General features: G+C 37.1%; 1 protein-coding gene across 3 annotated transcripts in view; it reads left to right on the top strand.

The window, feature by feature from the left end:
* Positions 1–12,880, top strand: part of LOC149847343 (serine/threonine-protein kinase BSK1-like) — a 61,788-nt gene extending 48,908 nt beyond the window's left edge. The window contains exons 6-10 of one of the 3 annotated variants that reach the window (XR_016430371.1): positions 6,119–6,307; positions 10,420–10,584; positions 10,674–10,787; positions 11,367–11,761; positions 12,402–12,880. Coding sequence is in view for 2 of the 3 variants with exons in the window: in XM_089996948.1 (XP_089853074.1) it covers positions 6,119–6,307; positions 10,420–10,584; positions 10,674–10,787; positions 11,367–11,612 (714 nt within the window). In the remaining variant the exon portion in view is untranslated. Of the gene's footprint in view, positions 1–6,118; positions 6,308–10,419; positions 10,585–10,673; positions 10,788–11,366; positions 11,845–12,401 lie in introns of those variants that run through there. The other 2 variants (XM_089996948.1, XM_089996949.1) reach the window with 2 other exon arrangements.
* The last annotated feature ends 748 nt before the right edge of the window (positions 12,881–13,628 follow it).

Here is a 13,628-nt window from a genome sequence, read left to right as displayed (position 1 = left end):
CCCATTTTGTTGAGGAGTTCTAAGGCACGCTCTTTGTTGACAAATACCATTTTCCTTTAAATAATTTTGAATATCATTTGACATATATTCTCCACTCGAGTCGAATCTATGGATAGAAATGTTACTTTGAAATTAATTTCTTCAAAGAAAGAAAAAATATTTGATTTGAAATTAAGGAATTAGACCCATCCATATCTTCTGAAGTCATCAATGAAAACAACATAATAAGAGTAACCACCCTTTGATATGATCAGAGAGAGTCCCCGTACATTTGAATGCAACAACTCAAAAGTTTTTTTTGAAATAAAAGTTTTTTGAGGAAAGATGATAGATTTCATTTTTTGAAAAATACAATCTTTACAAGTAATATCTTTTTCATTCAAATAATTCTCAACAAATGGGATAAATACATCTTGGAAAATTAGGATGTCCAAGTCTTTTATGCCATATTTCAATATCCTTTTCTTGGACATAACTACAAAATGACTTAGAAAAAATAGACAAAAAATCCATATAATAAAGATCTTCTCTTGTAATTCCTTGCCTAATCCGTTTCCTAGACCGGAGATCTTGCACGATGTAACTTTTTGATGAGAAAGAGATTTCACATGCATAATCGAAAATTTGAGAAACTGAAAAAATATTTAAATTAAGTTTAGTAACATTTCTTATTTTTGGAACAAGGAAATTTTGAGAGGTTTTTGAATTTAAAGTCTCAATGCTTTCAAATTTTAAAGAGGTCCCATCGGTGGTTGAAATAAAAGATAAATTTCGGTTGGTGCATATATCAAAAAGAGAGTTTTCATAAAAGGTCATATGAAAAGAGGCTCCCAAATCAAGAATCAAAGAATACATACCTGGAAGGGGACTCTCCCTGATAGACGTTGGCAAATTGATAAAGTAGAATAATGAAGCATAATTTAGAAAGAATAGATATTTGGCATTGTGTTCAATATATTGCCAATTTGAATCTATGGACCAACTGACCATGATCTTATACTTGATTATGAGCGACATATATGAGTACATAATATTGATTGTATATCATGTCATTATGCCTGTGGGCCCCACACTAGCTTTTTTTCTCTATCATAGCAGAGCTGGGGGAGAAGTCCCCCTCCTTTACATCACAAGAAAGTTAGAAAGCCCTGTAGGTATGCTTAAGCACGCTAAATCTTTAAGATCATTATTTAACTTAGGGAACGTCTGATGATTACCTGAGAAAGTGGCCACTTTCTCAGGTAAGTTGTGAAAGTTCAACACCTGGAGCATACTTTCTATAGTTAATGCAAATATTTGATTCAGAATCACATAATTTCTTAACCCTGTTGTGTAGATTACATAATCTTGGAGTTTTTTTTTTTGAATAATCCAAGGGAAACCCTCCCTGCCCCCGCCCCCACCCCCAAGCACCGACCGCACATTGGCTGGCCTCCTGTAGGTAAATAAAACCCTTGAGGTCCCCCTTAACCACAGGGTAGTACACCCAGCTTTGACCTTACAACAAGGAATGCCACTTGTGGGTTTCAAACTTGTGACATCTGGAATACGTAAACCAACAAAATATGTAAACTGATATGCACCGAGATTTTCATAGTTTTTTTCTAAAATTTTACCATACGAATGCGATCTAAATGCTTGGTTTTATAGAAACAAACTCTTGGATCATCCAATTACGATGTATAAGAAGAATCTTTTAAGGCTTGAAAATGAACGAATCAGAATTTTCGTAAATATTAAAGCATAAAAAGTCACATTTCTTGATCTGATTACGATGATCCAATAATTGATTACAAGCAAATGGACCACGCCGAATGCATCTGTAGGGTTAGATTTGCAACAAAAAACTATGAAAATCTTGGTTCATATCAGTTTACATATTTTTGCTGGTTTATATATTCCAGTTTCTTTATCTCTCTCTCTCTCTCTCTCTATATATATATATATATATATATATATATATATATATATATATATATATATATAAAACACTAGCAGCTTGTATATATCCCCACAAAGTGTACTCCTATGCCTATATTAATTGACTTTTATGGCCAACTATGCTTTCATACTTTTTGTTCTATTACATAAAAATTTCCTCTAAGATGGCTCTATCTTTGGAGCTTGGTAGGCTTAAGATTGCCATGGTCTTGCATCACTTATCCGTTCCCAAAAAGAAAAAGTTGGCTGAAAAAAAGGAATCATAAACTATGCAAGAATTCTTGCACGATTACTCTCCCAATCTTCTACTTTAGGTTGATAATCACAAATGGTTTTAGCACGATCATCTCTATTAAGAGCTTTAACTTCATTTCCTACCTTCTTGGTGAACACAAGTTGAGGCTCGAGAATAGTGCCCATCATGTATCCCCAAAGCTTCTTTCCTTTAAGATTGTTTTCCATAGCGGAAGCCCACATCATGTTGTTTGTCCCATTGATTTTGGAGAGGTCTATCTTGTAATCATGCTCCATGTTGAAAGAGAGAAAAAAGAAGAAAAAAATGATAGATGTGGAAGAACACACAAACACATTGATGGTCACCTCCACAAGTCCAAGAGCACTATGCCTCTGATACCATGCAATGAAATATGCAAAAATACAAAACAAACTGCACAAGCATTATTACAAGCCCAATATAGGACAATACAACAAAGCACTAAGGCACTACACAAGCACAAAGTGCATATACAAGACTTCAAAGAATAAAAAAGATCAACACAACATAAAAAATGTATCTTTATTACACATAAAATGCTTAAGAAAAGTATTAAGAAATAAGGACAAAAAGTCCCCTATTTATAGGATACAAAAGAGAAGGGAGCTCCCAAAATAGGGCTATTGGGGGGACTCCCAACAGCTCTATGGTACAAAAGACCAAAACACCCCTTTGTAAACACAAAAAGACAAAAATAAAAATAAAAATAAAAATAAATGAAAAGTACAAAACTGTCCCTAGTGGACAATACTTATTACAATGAGAAAAAAGATGAAAATGCCCCTAAAGGGCATTACCTATTACAAAACAGTTTATAAATTATAACATAATATATATAGAAATATATATATATATACATATATATTTTAACACTTTATATGTTCATAAAGTTATTTTCTATAGCTCCAGGAAGCTGGTCTTGTATGACAGTATGATGGTGCATTTTGAAATAATTGCAGCTGAATAACCTTACCCATATAGTTGTTCAATATAGATATTTTTAAATATCTGATTCTTGTATCATCTTCATTATTAGATTGAGTATCGTAATATATCTTAGTTGTGAAATCTGATGGCATGCTTGTAATATTTTTTGTTATTAGAAAGTGTTCTATACTATGTCACAATGACATGTCATTTTGTGCACATATCTCGTGTGACACATCATGGCACATAATACAACAACAACAACAACAACAACTACGCCTTCATCCCAAAACAATTGGGGTCAGCGATATGAACCAAAAAAGAAATTCATTTTGGGTCTTCCACATGAATCCTTTTCCTCCAATCATTTCTATCCAACGCCATGTCCTCGGTGAGGTTCAAAGCATTCATATCCTTTCCTATCATCTCCATCCAAGTCTTCCTAGGCCTACCCCGACCTCTTTTAACTAATATATTTTCCCATTTCTCCAACCTTCTAACTGGAGCATCATTAGGCCTTCGCCGAATATGTCCAAACCACCGTAAACGATTCTCTCGCATCTTATTTTCAATGGGTGCAACACCTACCTTCTTACGTATCTCTTCGTTCCGAATCTTATCTTTTATTGTATTTCCACACATCCATCTAAGCATCCGCATCTCAGCTACACTCATTTTTTGAATATGATGTCTCTTGGCAGCCCAACATTCCGTACCATATAGTAAAGCGGGTCTAATAGTCGTCCTATAAAACTTTCCCTTCAACCGCAATGGCATTCTACGATCGCACAGCACTCCAGTAGCACTTTTCCATTTCATCCACCCAACCTTTATCCTATGATTTACATCTCCATCAATTTCTCCATACTTTTGAATGATGGATCCCAAATATTTGAAATAATCATTCACCGGTATATCTTGCTCACCAAGCTTCACTACACTCCCATCACTACTTCGTTGCTTACTAAACCGACATTCCATATATTCAGTCTTACTCTTACTCAACTTAAAACCTCTAGCTTCCAATGTCATGGCACATAATCTAACACCAAATTTGTTACGATGTGGTCTTGTCAAAATGGTTAGTTCATTGCAACGTTTAAGTTTTTTTTTATGTGACCCTGTAAAACACGTAACCTGTTGCTTTATTTACCATTTTGATAGTCCCAATAACAGCCGCCCCCACTCTTTACATTTTCAATCTTTACTTTTTACTTTTTGACTGTTTAATATATGGTGGGTCCCAAAAAAGCTGTCCTCGACTCTCTGTAGTCTATACATTAGATGTTCTTGGGGCCCAGCGTTCATCTCTCCTCACATTTTTAAATATTTCAAAAATGCCATCACTTGAAGTGAACTCTTAAATGTAATATATTTCAAAATTTACACACACACATATGCACACACACACACACATACACGTTTTACTGTCTTTTACAAAATTAATAAATTCATGTGATGTACGCAAGTCGCGTGCATGTATGCATCCATGTCTTTGTGACATAGGTTCTATACTTGCTGGCTTATTTGGAAAGAGAGGAACAACTGCATAGTTCAAGGGGGCATTTGGTTCTTATCTTTCTGCTGGCATCGTAATTCAAAATAAACTTCATATTTAGAGAAGCATTACATGGCAGGGTTAGAGAATTCTTGGATTGGGGAAAAGATTTTCTGCTCATCTCTACTTGCAATTTTAGCTTGGTTACTTTTTGCTTTTGCTTACTTTTTAGCCCTTCTCCCTTTTTGTAATAGGGTTTTCTTTCGACTTTTTTTTAACATTATACATTGCTTGCTACTGTTAAAAACTTACAGTGTCACAACTATTTGTACTTTTTTTTTGGAAGCATTCTTCAGTACATAAAATAGAAAGAGACATGCTAGATCAACAAAAGTTTGATCACTTGTGAGCTTACAAAGATTGCAGCCAAAGGATCAAATAGTTGTACTTGTGGTTGCTGATAATGCTTTACTTTTGGTGGACAGTTTGATGTAAATGTGAATGACAGGGCTGCCAATGCATTGGACTAGGATGATTCTGTCGTGCCATCAATCATGGTTGGCTTGCATTGTTGTCGCTCACTAAAGTAGTCACCCAATTCAACCCACATACTCACTTTCACCAATCTGGATTTCTTAGTAATTTGTGGGTGGGCTGGATTTAGATAGTCTGATGGGATCAAACAAAATTAGATTTGGTTTGGACCATGTGTGGGGTCTGGTTCTTCTAGTCACCTGTTTGTGGTTCATGATTCTAATACTATAACAAGTGGAGATGGGAACCCCACTTGGTCCCGGGTAGTTACCCTATGTTACCACAAGCATATATAGTAGTTACATATAGCATATTAGGATTGAATTCCATTGTTGAGATACCTGTTCTGATCTTTTCCGATCAGAATCTGAATGAAAATCTAGTTGGTGCTGGTTGTTTACAGAAAATTTCAATCATGATCTAACACGTGAGTCTGTGATCCTTCTACAGCCTTAGCAAGGTTGATCCAGGTGGGGAGAAGGTGGATTTGAATAAAATGGAGGATTCAGTGCTGATTATAGATAAAAGATCTGTTTATCTTGGATTATATGAAACTGTCATAATCAGCCTATAATAAGGCTTTCTGTATAAGTCTTGCAACCACTAGTTTTGCTTCTTATGTTAGATTTGCTGATAACGGTCCATTTTCTCATTTTCTTTCAATCAATCGTTAGGGTCAACCTGCTCTGATACCAATTGTCACGGCCTTGTTCTTGGTCCATGTGGCATGTGTTCCCCACGATGCCACAGCCTACGATGCCAAGCAATATTATGTATTGATACCTATATTATGGTTCCATGCTTGTTATTTGTTCATTGATTAAATTTTTTGCGTCTTGGTGAATACATGTACCTTTTCTTAACTTGAAAAAGCATATTCTTTCGTTTAACAGCATTAGGAATACAGCTGAACTCCATTTCTGTCCATGGTAATTTGTGTGCAGGCTCTTGATGTTATAAGGGGTAAAAATGGTTTAGTGCTTATGGATTCACACTTGGAAGGAAATTTTTCACCTGAAGAAGGAATGGAAGTTGTCAACCTTGTTTCACGTTGTCTACAATATGAACCCAAGGATAGGCCTAATCCATCAGATCTTGTTGCAGCACTGGCACCCTTGCAATCCAGAACAGATGTAAATTAACTGTTTCCTTTTGCTTCAATCGATTGCTTGGTTTACATTTATGATGATGTAATTTTGAATAGTATCAATTTTTAGCTTCTCAATTAAATTGTTTCCTGCAAATTACTATATACTATATTAGCATCAAAGAATTTTAATTGCATCCAGAAATCCTGATAGTTTAGTTGTTGAAGATGTTAAGGGCATCCTTGTAATTTTATACAAGGTATAATTGCATTTACGTGAGTTTTTCTTTCCAAAACTGGGTACTCTTTTTTAACAGGTAATTCCATGTGGTTGAATTCAACATACCCTTGATGTGATTATTAAGGCAAATCGTGCTGTTCTGAAATTTGTTAAATTGGTGAACCTGGTAACTTTCATGGCTCATGTTGGATGTTTTCAAGTTACCCAAAATTTCCTTATTCCTAACAATTTCTGAAATTCCTTAGTGTTGAATTATTTTTCTAGTACTAGTACAACAACAACAACAACTACGCCTTCATCCCAAAACAATTGGGGTCGGCGATATGAACCAACAAAGAAAATCATTATGGGTCTTCCACATGAATCCTTCTCCTCCATTCATTTCTATCCAATGCCATGTCCTCGGTGAGGTTCAAAGCATTCATATCCTTTCTTATCACCTCCATCCATGTCTTCCTAGGCCTACCCCGACCTCTTTTAACTAATCTATTTTCCCATTTCTCCATCCTTCTAACTGGAGCATCATTAGGCCTTCGCCGAATATGTCCAAACCACCATAAACGATTCTCTCTATCTTATATTCAATGGGTGCAACGCCTACCTTCTTACGTATCTCCTCGTTTCGAATCTTATCTTTTATTGTATTTCCACATATCCATCTAAGCATACACATCTCAGCTACACTCATTTTTTGAATATGATGTCTCTTGGCAGTCCAACATTCCGTACCATATAGCAAGGCGGGCCTAATAGTCGTCCTATAAAACTTTCCCTTCAACCGCAATGGCATTCTACTATCGCACAACACTCTAGTTGCACTTTTCCATTTCATCCACCCAACCTTTATCCTATGATTTACATCTCCATCAATTTTTCTATACTTTTGAATGATAGATCCCAAATATTTGAAACAATCATCCACCGGTATTTCATGCTCACCAAGCTTCACTACACTCCCATCACTACTTCGTTGCTTACTAAACCAACATTCCATATATTCTGTCTTACTCTTACTCAACTTAAAACCTCTTGCTTCCCATGTCTGTCTCCATAATTCTAACTTAGCATTAACCCCAGCTCTAGACTCATCAATCAAAACAATATCATCAACAAACAACATACACCACGGCACATTTTCTTGAATTGATCTCGTAAGCTCATCCATCACTATAGTAAATAGGAAAGGGCTTAAAGCAGATCCTTGATGTAACCCAACCGTTATAGGAAAATTGGTTGTCACTCCTCCACAAGTGCGGACATTGGTTACTACTCCTTCATGCATATCTTTAATTATACTAATGTACTTGAGAGAAACACCTTTCTTCATCATTGTCCACCAGAGAACGTCCCTAGGTACTCTATCGTATGGCTTCTCCAAATCAATAAAAACCATATGCAAATCTTTGTTCCTCTCTCTATATCTCTCAATAAGTTGTCTAAGAAGATGTATAGCTTCCATAGTTGATCTTTCAGGCATAAAACCAAATTGATTCTCCGATATCATGACAACCTTCCTCAACCTAGACTCAATCACCCTCTCCCAAAGTTTCATAGTATGACTCATGAGTTTTATACCACGATAGTTTGTGCAATCATTTTTCTAGTACTAGTGATATTTGAAAATTGTCTTGGTGGTGCTGTCCAAGGCAATGGAATGCAATTTGATGGATTTTTAAAGTTTACAAAATGTGGATGTCAACTTGATGTTTAACCTTGCAGCACATGGAGAACCAACTGAGCCAATGGTTGCCATTGCTAAACCTTGTCCAATAGACACGGACTCGGTCAATTCTCTATGTATTTGCAGCGATCACATATTCTTCATGCAAACGCCTACTCTCTTCCTATGTGTTCACCGTTTTGAGTCTTTTGACAAAATTCCTTAACCCTCTACCAATGATCGCCTTCATACCTGCTGTTTTTAGATCTCCTTATAAGCTGTTGATACCTTTACACATTTTTTTAATGGTACAAAAGTATGAAGTCTTTCACGTCAACTAAATGCACACATGCATTCATGCATGCATGCACCTGTGCCATGGTGATAGTAAACAACAGTACCTTGGTCAGCTCCTTGGTGACTGTTGCCAGTTCCTTCTTAGTTGCATTCAGTGGCATATCTTTCGTCCAATACCAATATTACTTGTATTCCGTAATTCCACTCTTCAGCATCATCTTCCTCAAGCCTGTCAATCTAGGAAGGAGTTGCAGGGGATTATTGTGTTTAGAATCTGTTAACTGTATCTTAGAAGTTTAGAACTGTAGCCTTGAGAGGCAGGCTATGAGTACGTGGTCCTCAAAATTGGGAATTTCAAATTGAAAATGCTTCAGTTTCTTATGATGGAGGGTTGTGGTGAATGTAAGATAATGAGCTGGTGAAATTCTTTGGCATACTGGTTGTTGAGAAAATATTGAAGAATCAACATCCATCCTTTAATGTAACATCAATGACTTTGTGTTACTGGAATGGCATATAAAAAACTGGCATTTTCTTTTTAAATTTCTCAATATCTTGTAGTTGCTATATGCTTGATTGGTTTTATTATGATTCTTTCAACCTTATACAAGGATTGGATTGCTACCATAGCTTGGACTAAATTGGTGCTTGGGACCCTGGGGTCCAGTAACACAGACAATACATTTATCCTTTGGTGCTTTTAAAGTACAAAACTTGTTTCTTGGGCATATTATTTGCAGATCACATGATCCTCTTTTGGCAGTGTCCATTGTTAGTGTCCATTGTTAGTGATGTAACCCTAGCCATTACTTGTACCAAATAACTATTCAAATTTGAAGGCATAGTTGTGTACATATTTAGCCATGAATGGCTTCTGTTGTGATGTTTTAGGCTATAAAACTTGTTAGCAAATACAAGTCAAGGTGGCTATTACTATCTTGTCACTTTGTTCTAGATGTCACCAGGTCGTCACATCATTCATCTGGTCATTCTATCAGCTTGGTTTACATCCTGAAAACTTTCAAAGCTGGTTTGATCTAAGGTCATATATGCATACCATCATATATATGTTTTTTTTTCTGACCAATTCAGTTTATTCTAGTTGTTCGAGGAAAGCCAAATTTCTGTAATTCATTTGCATTCAGCATGTATAGTTAGACTTCAATTAGTATTTTGTCTCTCAGTCTCTGTCAATCTTTATGTTTGCAAGTGTGATATGGGTTAAAATTTAGACTCAACCTATTTGCTTGATTAGCTGCCCTGCTGGTCATGTGGATGCTAGGTTGATTTATTTCAGTCCAGGGGGGGCTCAAATATAGTTTAATCAATCGTTTCTTTTTCACTTCATTTTTCAATTTTCTAACTTTTTACTGGATACATGTGTGTGTGTGTGTGAAATTATTAAAGATTCCTTCCCTAAATTTGCCTCCATTTCTTTTGTTAAACTCCATGTGTACCTCCTGATTTTGAACAGCTGACATCATTAAGTAATTGAATTGTACATAAATACCTCTCAATATATTAAAATTAACTGTGATTTTCCAGAGGAAGTGATATTTTAAAAATATCAGCATTTGAATTTTTGTGCTATTCTCCCATTTCACAATCATGTCATGAGATTATCTCCATACTATCCCAAAATTTATATGAACAAAGTAAAACTTCTATCATCTTGAGATATTTCATAGAGGAAAACAAAATTTTAAAACCCTCCCTTGTGTTCTTGCGAACTTCTCAAGAATGACTTTTGATACGTCGGCTGTATTGTAATTTATCCTTTGATGGTTATCTAGTTTAATCTTATTGCATGGTTTGGCATTGGTTCTGTTACAATGAGCACATCTTGTCTGTCTTTTCACTGTTTGCTCATCCCAAGTATATACCTTTGAAAACCTTGCTTTTCTTGCATTTGAATAGACAAATATTCATGCTCACAATTTGTATCTGCTGATTAATACAGGTGCCTTCTTATATCCTTATGGGTATAATGAAGCAAGAGGAACCCCCTTCTCCTCCAAAACTTTCTCTTTCTCCATTAGGTGATGCATGTGCAAGAATGGATCTTACTGCAATGCACCAAATACTAATCACTATGCACTACAAGGATGATGAGGGGACCAATGAGGTAAAAGTGTAGATTAATTGAAACTTGACTTGGGAAGCCAGAAACCTGTAAAAGTTTGTTCATGCAGCATGGGTTTGCTGGGTGTGCAGCTATCATTTCAAGAGTGGACTCAGCAGATGAGAGATATGCTTGAAGCTAGAAAGCGTGGTGATGTTGCATTCCGTGAGAAAAATTTCAGAGCTGCTATCGACTGTTATTCTCAGGCACGTTTTTGCCCTTGTCATCTATTATGTATCTGTAAAGTCTTAAAAACCTGACTTGAGATTGGGCAACTAAACTGATAGTAGGGCATGTGCTCGTTGCAACCTTGACTTATGCTCACCATTTTCATTTATGCAACAAATATTGCATGATTTAAACCTTTTGATATTTTAACAAGGCGTAAAGAATCTATGAACAATTTTTGCGATGGTTGCAATTAGTTAAATTCTTTTAATTTTTTGTGTGCTTTAGAAAAAAAAGAATTTTAACCTTTTGTATCCCTATCCCCAGCTTCTTTCCTGTTTTGTTTCAGTTCTCTAATTTTCTGAGTTTTCTACTTTATTGACGTTAAGATATATAAATTTAAGTTCTCTCGAGAATACCTTTTCACAAAAAAATATTATTGCAGAACTAGTTGCAAAAATGATGTTGCTCCACTTGATTCATACTACACATACACCTACCTACCTGCGGGAACATGGATTTACTCATGTAGGTTATGCAAATAATGAACACATTAGTCCCTGTAATTGTTTTAATGAAAACTAACCATGGCCATCACATTTGTTCCCAAATTGCAGTTTATAAACATGGGAACAATGGTATCTCCTACTGTTTATGCTAGGCGCAGTCTCTCGCATTTGATGTGTGATCAACCGGATGAGGCCCTCCGAGATGCAATGCAAGCACAATGTGTTCATCCAGAATGGCCGACAGCATTTTACATGCAAGCGGCAGCTCTTACAAAGCTTGATATGCACAATGATGCTTCTGATATGTTGAAAGAAGCTGCTGCACTGGAAGAAAAGAGACAAAAAGGCAGATAATATGAGCTATGTATGTTAGAATGGGATTGTTGTTTTGTTGGAATGTCAGTTAAGAGCCAAGAGCCTCTGTTTCTTTGGTTTTCACTGGAAGAGGAAAAATGTGGATGGCTCCAAGGGTTGGTCCACCCAGCTGCTTCTCTTGTAAAATGGTATTGAATCATCGAGCTGTGTTGTTGTTACATTGTATAATATAATCATTCTCTTGTTAATTCATACACTGTTTTTGTTGTAATTTTGAGCTTCATTTTTTAGTTTCCAATAACAAAGCCAGTTAGAATTGATGGTTTGGCTTTCTGCATGGCAATTTGGCCTGCATCCTGGATCTCTGGTTCCTGCAAACCAGATGGATTTTAATGGAAGTGGGGCAAGCTCCTCTAGCTGGTTCATATCCTATTATTAGTTGGGCATGACGGTACTATTGTTTGGATCTATCATGAAGTTAATCAAGAAGTGTGGGAGCAGCTCTAGGGCTCTCTTTGTAGGTGATGACAAAGCAATTCTGCCCCTCCTGTCCTTTTTGTTTTATTTGTGACGTGCTGGTCAACTATGAGCCTGGTAATTGCAGTTAAAGAGGGGGCACTGCAGAAGTTGTGCTTGTATCTTGATTTGTGAAATTCAGAGGTTGGCAGCCTAGTTTCTCACGAGTTTGTCATTGGAAAGTAGAACGCTGCGTGTTTGCGTTGCTGCTGTGGAGTTCATGGGAACACACTTGGAAACCCTCACCTTGAGAGTAATCAAGTTCAACAGGATCTACAGTCTTAATGAACTATTGTTTTGTTTTAATGGCAGGGAAATGTTCAAGAGGAAATGTGGCTCATAGTCGACCTCCCAAAACATGCGCTCTCCATGATTGAGGTAATGGTTTGTCACCGCTGCATCTGTGGTAGACTGGACTCAGAATGAAGACTTTGAGTTTGATGCGTGTTGTGAGCCCTGGTTGCGGATATCCTACAGCGGGAGCGGATCACTTCTGACCAAGAAAGAATTGAATCACATATTTCTTGGGTCCTATAGCCCATTCATGGCAGTGGCAATCCACCAAGGGGTATGGCTGCTTGTGTGATAAATAGGTTTCTGGAGACTAACCAAGCTCAAGTTGGGCTTAGGCCCTGTTCCTATCAAGATGAATCCCAAATTGAATTCAAGACAAGTGTATGAAGCAGGATCAGGATGACCCCATTAAATACAATCGCATCCTGTGCTCAAGTTTGCCGAATGGATGGGCAGGCCAAATTGTATAAAACCCCCTGCCTTTGTCCTTTTGATAGTCAAGCTGGACTTGCCCCAGATAGGATTAGATCCGTTGGGTAAGACAGTGAGATTCTAAGCAGTCCAGCTATCTTATGCAACCCTTCCAAGTTTACACAAAATTGATTTGTAGTTGGATTGTCCAATATACTGTCTCATCCACACCGGTTTGCCAATTGGTTTCAAATCGACAGACTTGGGAGCACAACCCTGATGGATCCAGATGCTCGGATCTAATGTAAAGTCCTGGGCCTGATATGGATTTGTCTAGGCTCAGGCATATACCAGGGATCCTAGCCAAGCTAGGTGCATAGGGGAATATGAATGCTTGACCTGGGTTTGTCCCACTCCTTGCAGGTCCACCTATCCCATTTTCAACCAACGGGGTGGGGGGGCTCCGCTTGTTTGGTAGGAGCTGTTAGTGCACGTCACCTTGTGTTAGGGATGTTGCAAGTTCAAATCCCAATGGTATGATGTATAACTGGTGGGGCTCTGCATATCCCCAGCTTGCCTATGAAAAAAGCTCTCATTTTCTGCAGTAAATGTCGTAAATTTATAACTAAGGGTCTGTTTTTTTGAGGGAATTTATGCATTTGGAAAGTGGTAGCTGCATGCCACCACTCTTTAGTGCAAATATAAAGGGGAGACAGTCTCACTTCCTCTCCCAAATGCAAAAACTCCAATCCCAGCTACCAGTTTCCAAACACACAGCCAAGGTAGTTTGACCAGGTACCTGCCAAATGCATAAACTGGCATCTCAGCTGCCAG

The sequence above is a fragment of the Nuphar pumila genome, chromosome 2, assembly GCF_984573655.1.
Source record: "Nuphar pumila chromosome 2, dmNupPumi1.hap1.1, whole genome shotgun sequence".
Taxonomy (NCBI): domain Eukaryota; kingdom Viridiplantae; phylum Streptophyta; class Magnoliopsida; order Nymphaeales; family Nymphaeaceae; genus Nuphar; species Nuphar pumila.
The sequence above is the reverse complement of the archived record's forward strand: the minus strand, read 5'-3'. Positions and strand labels throughout refer to the sequence as shown.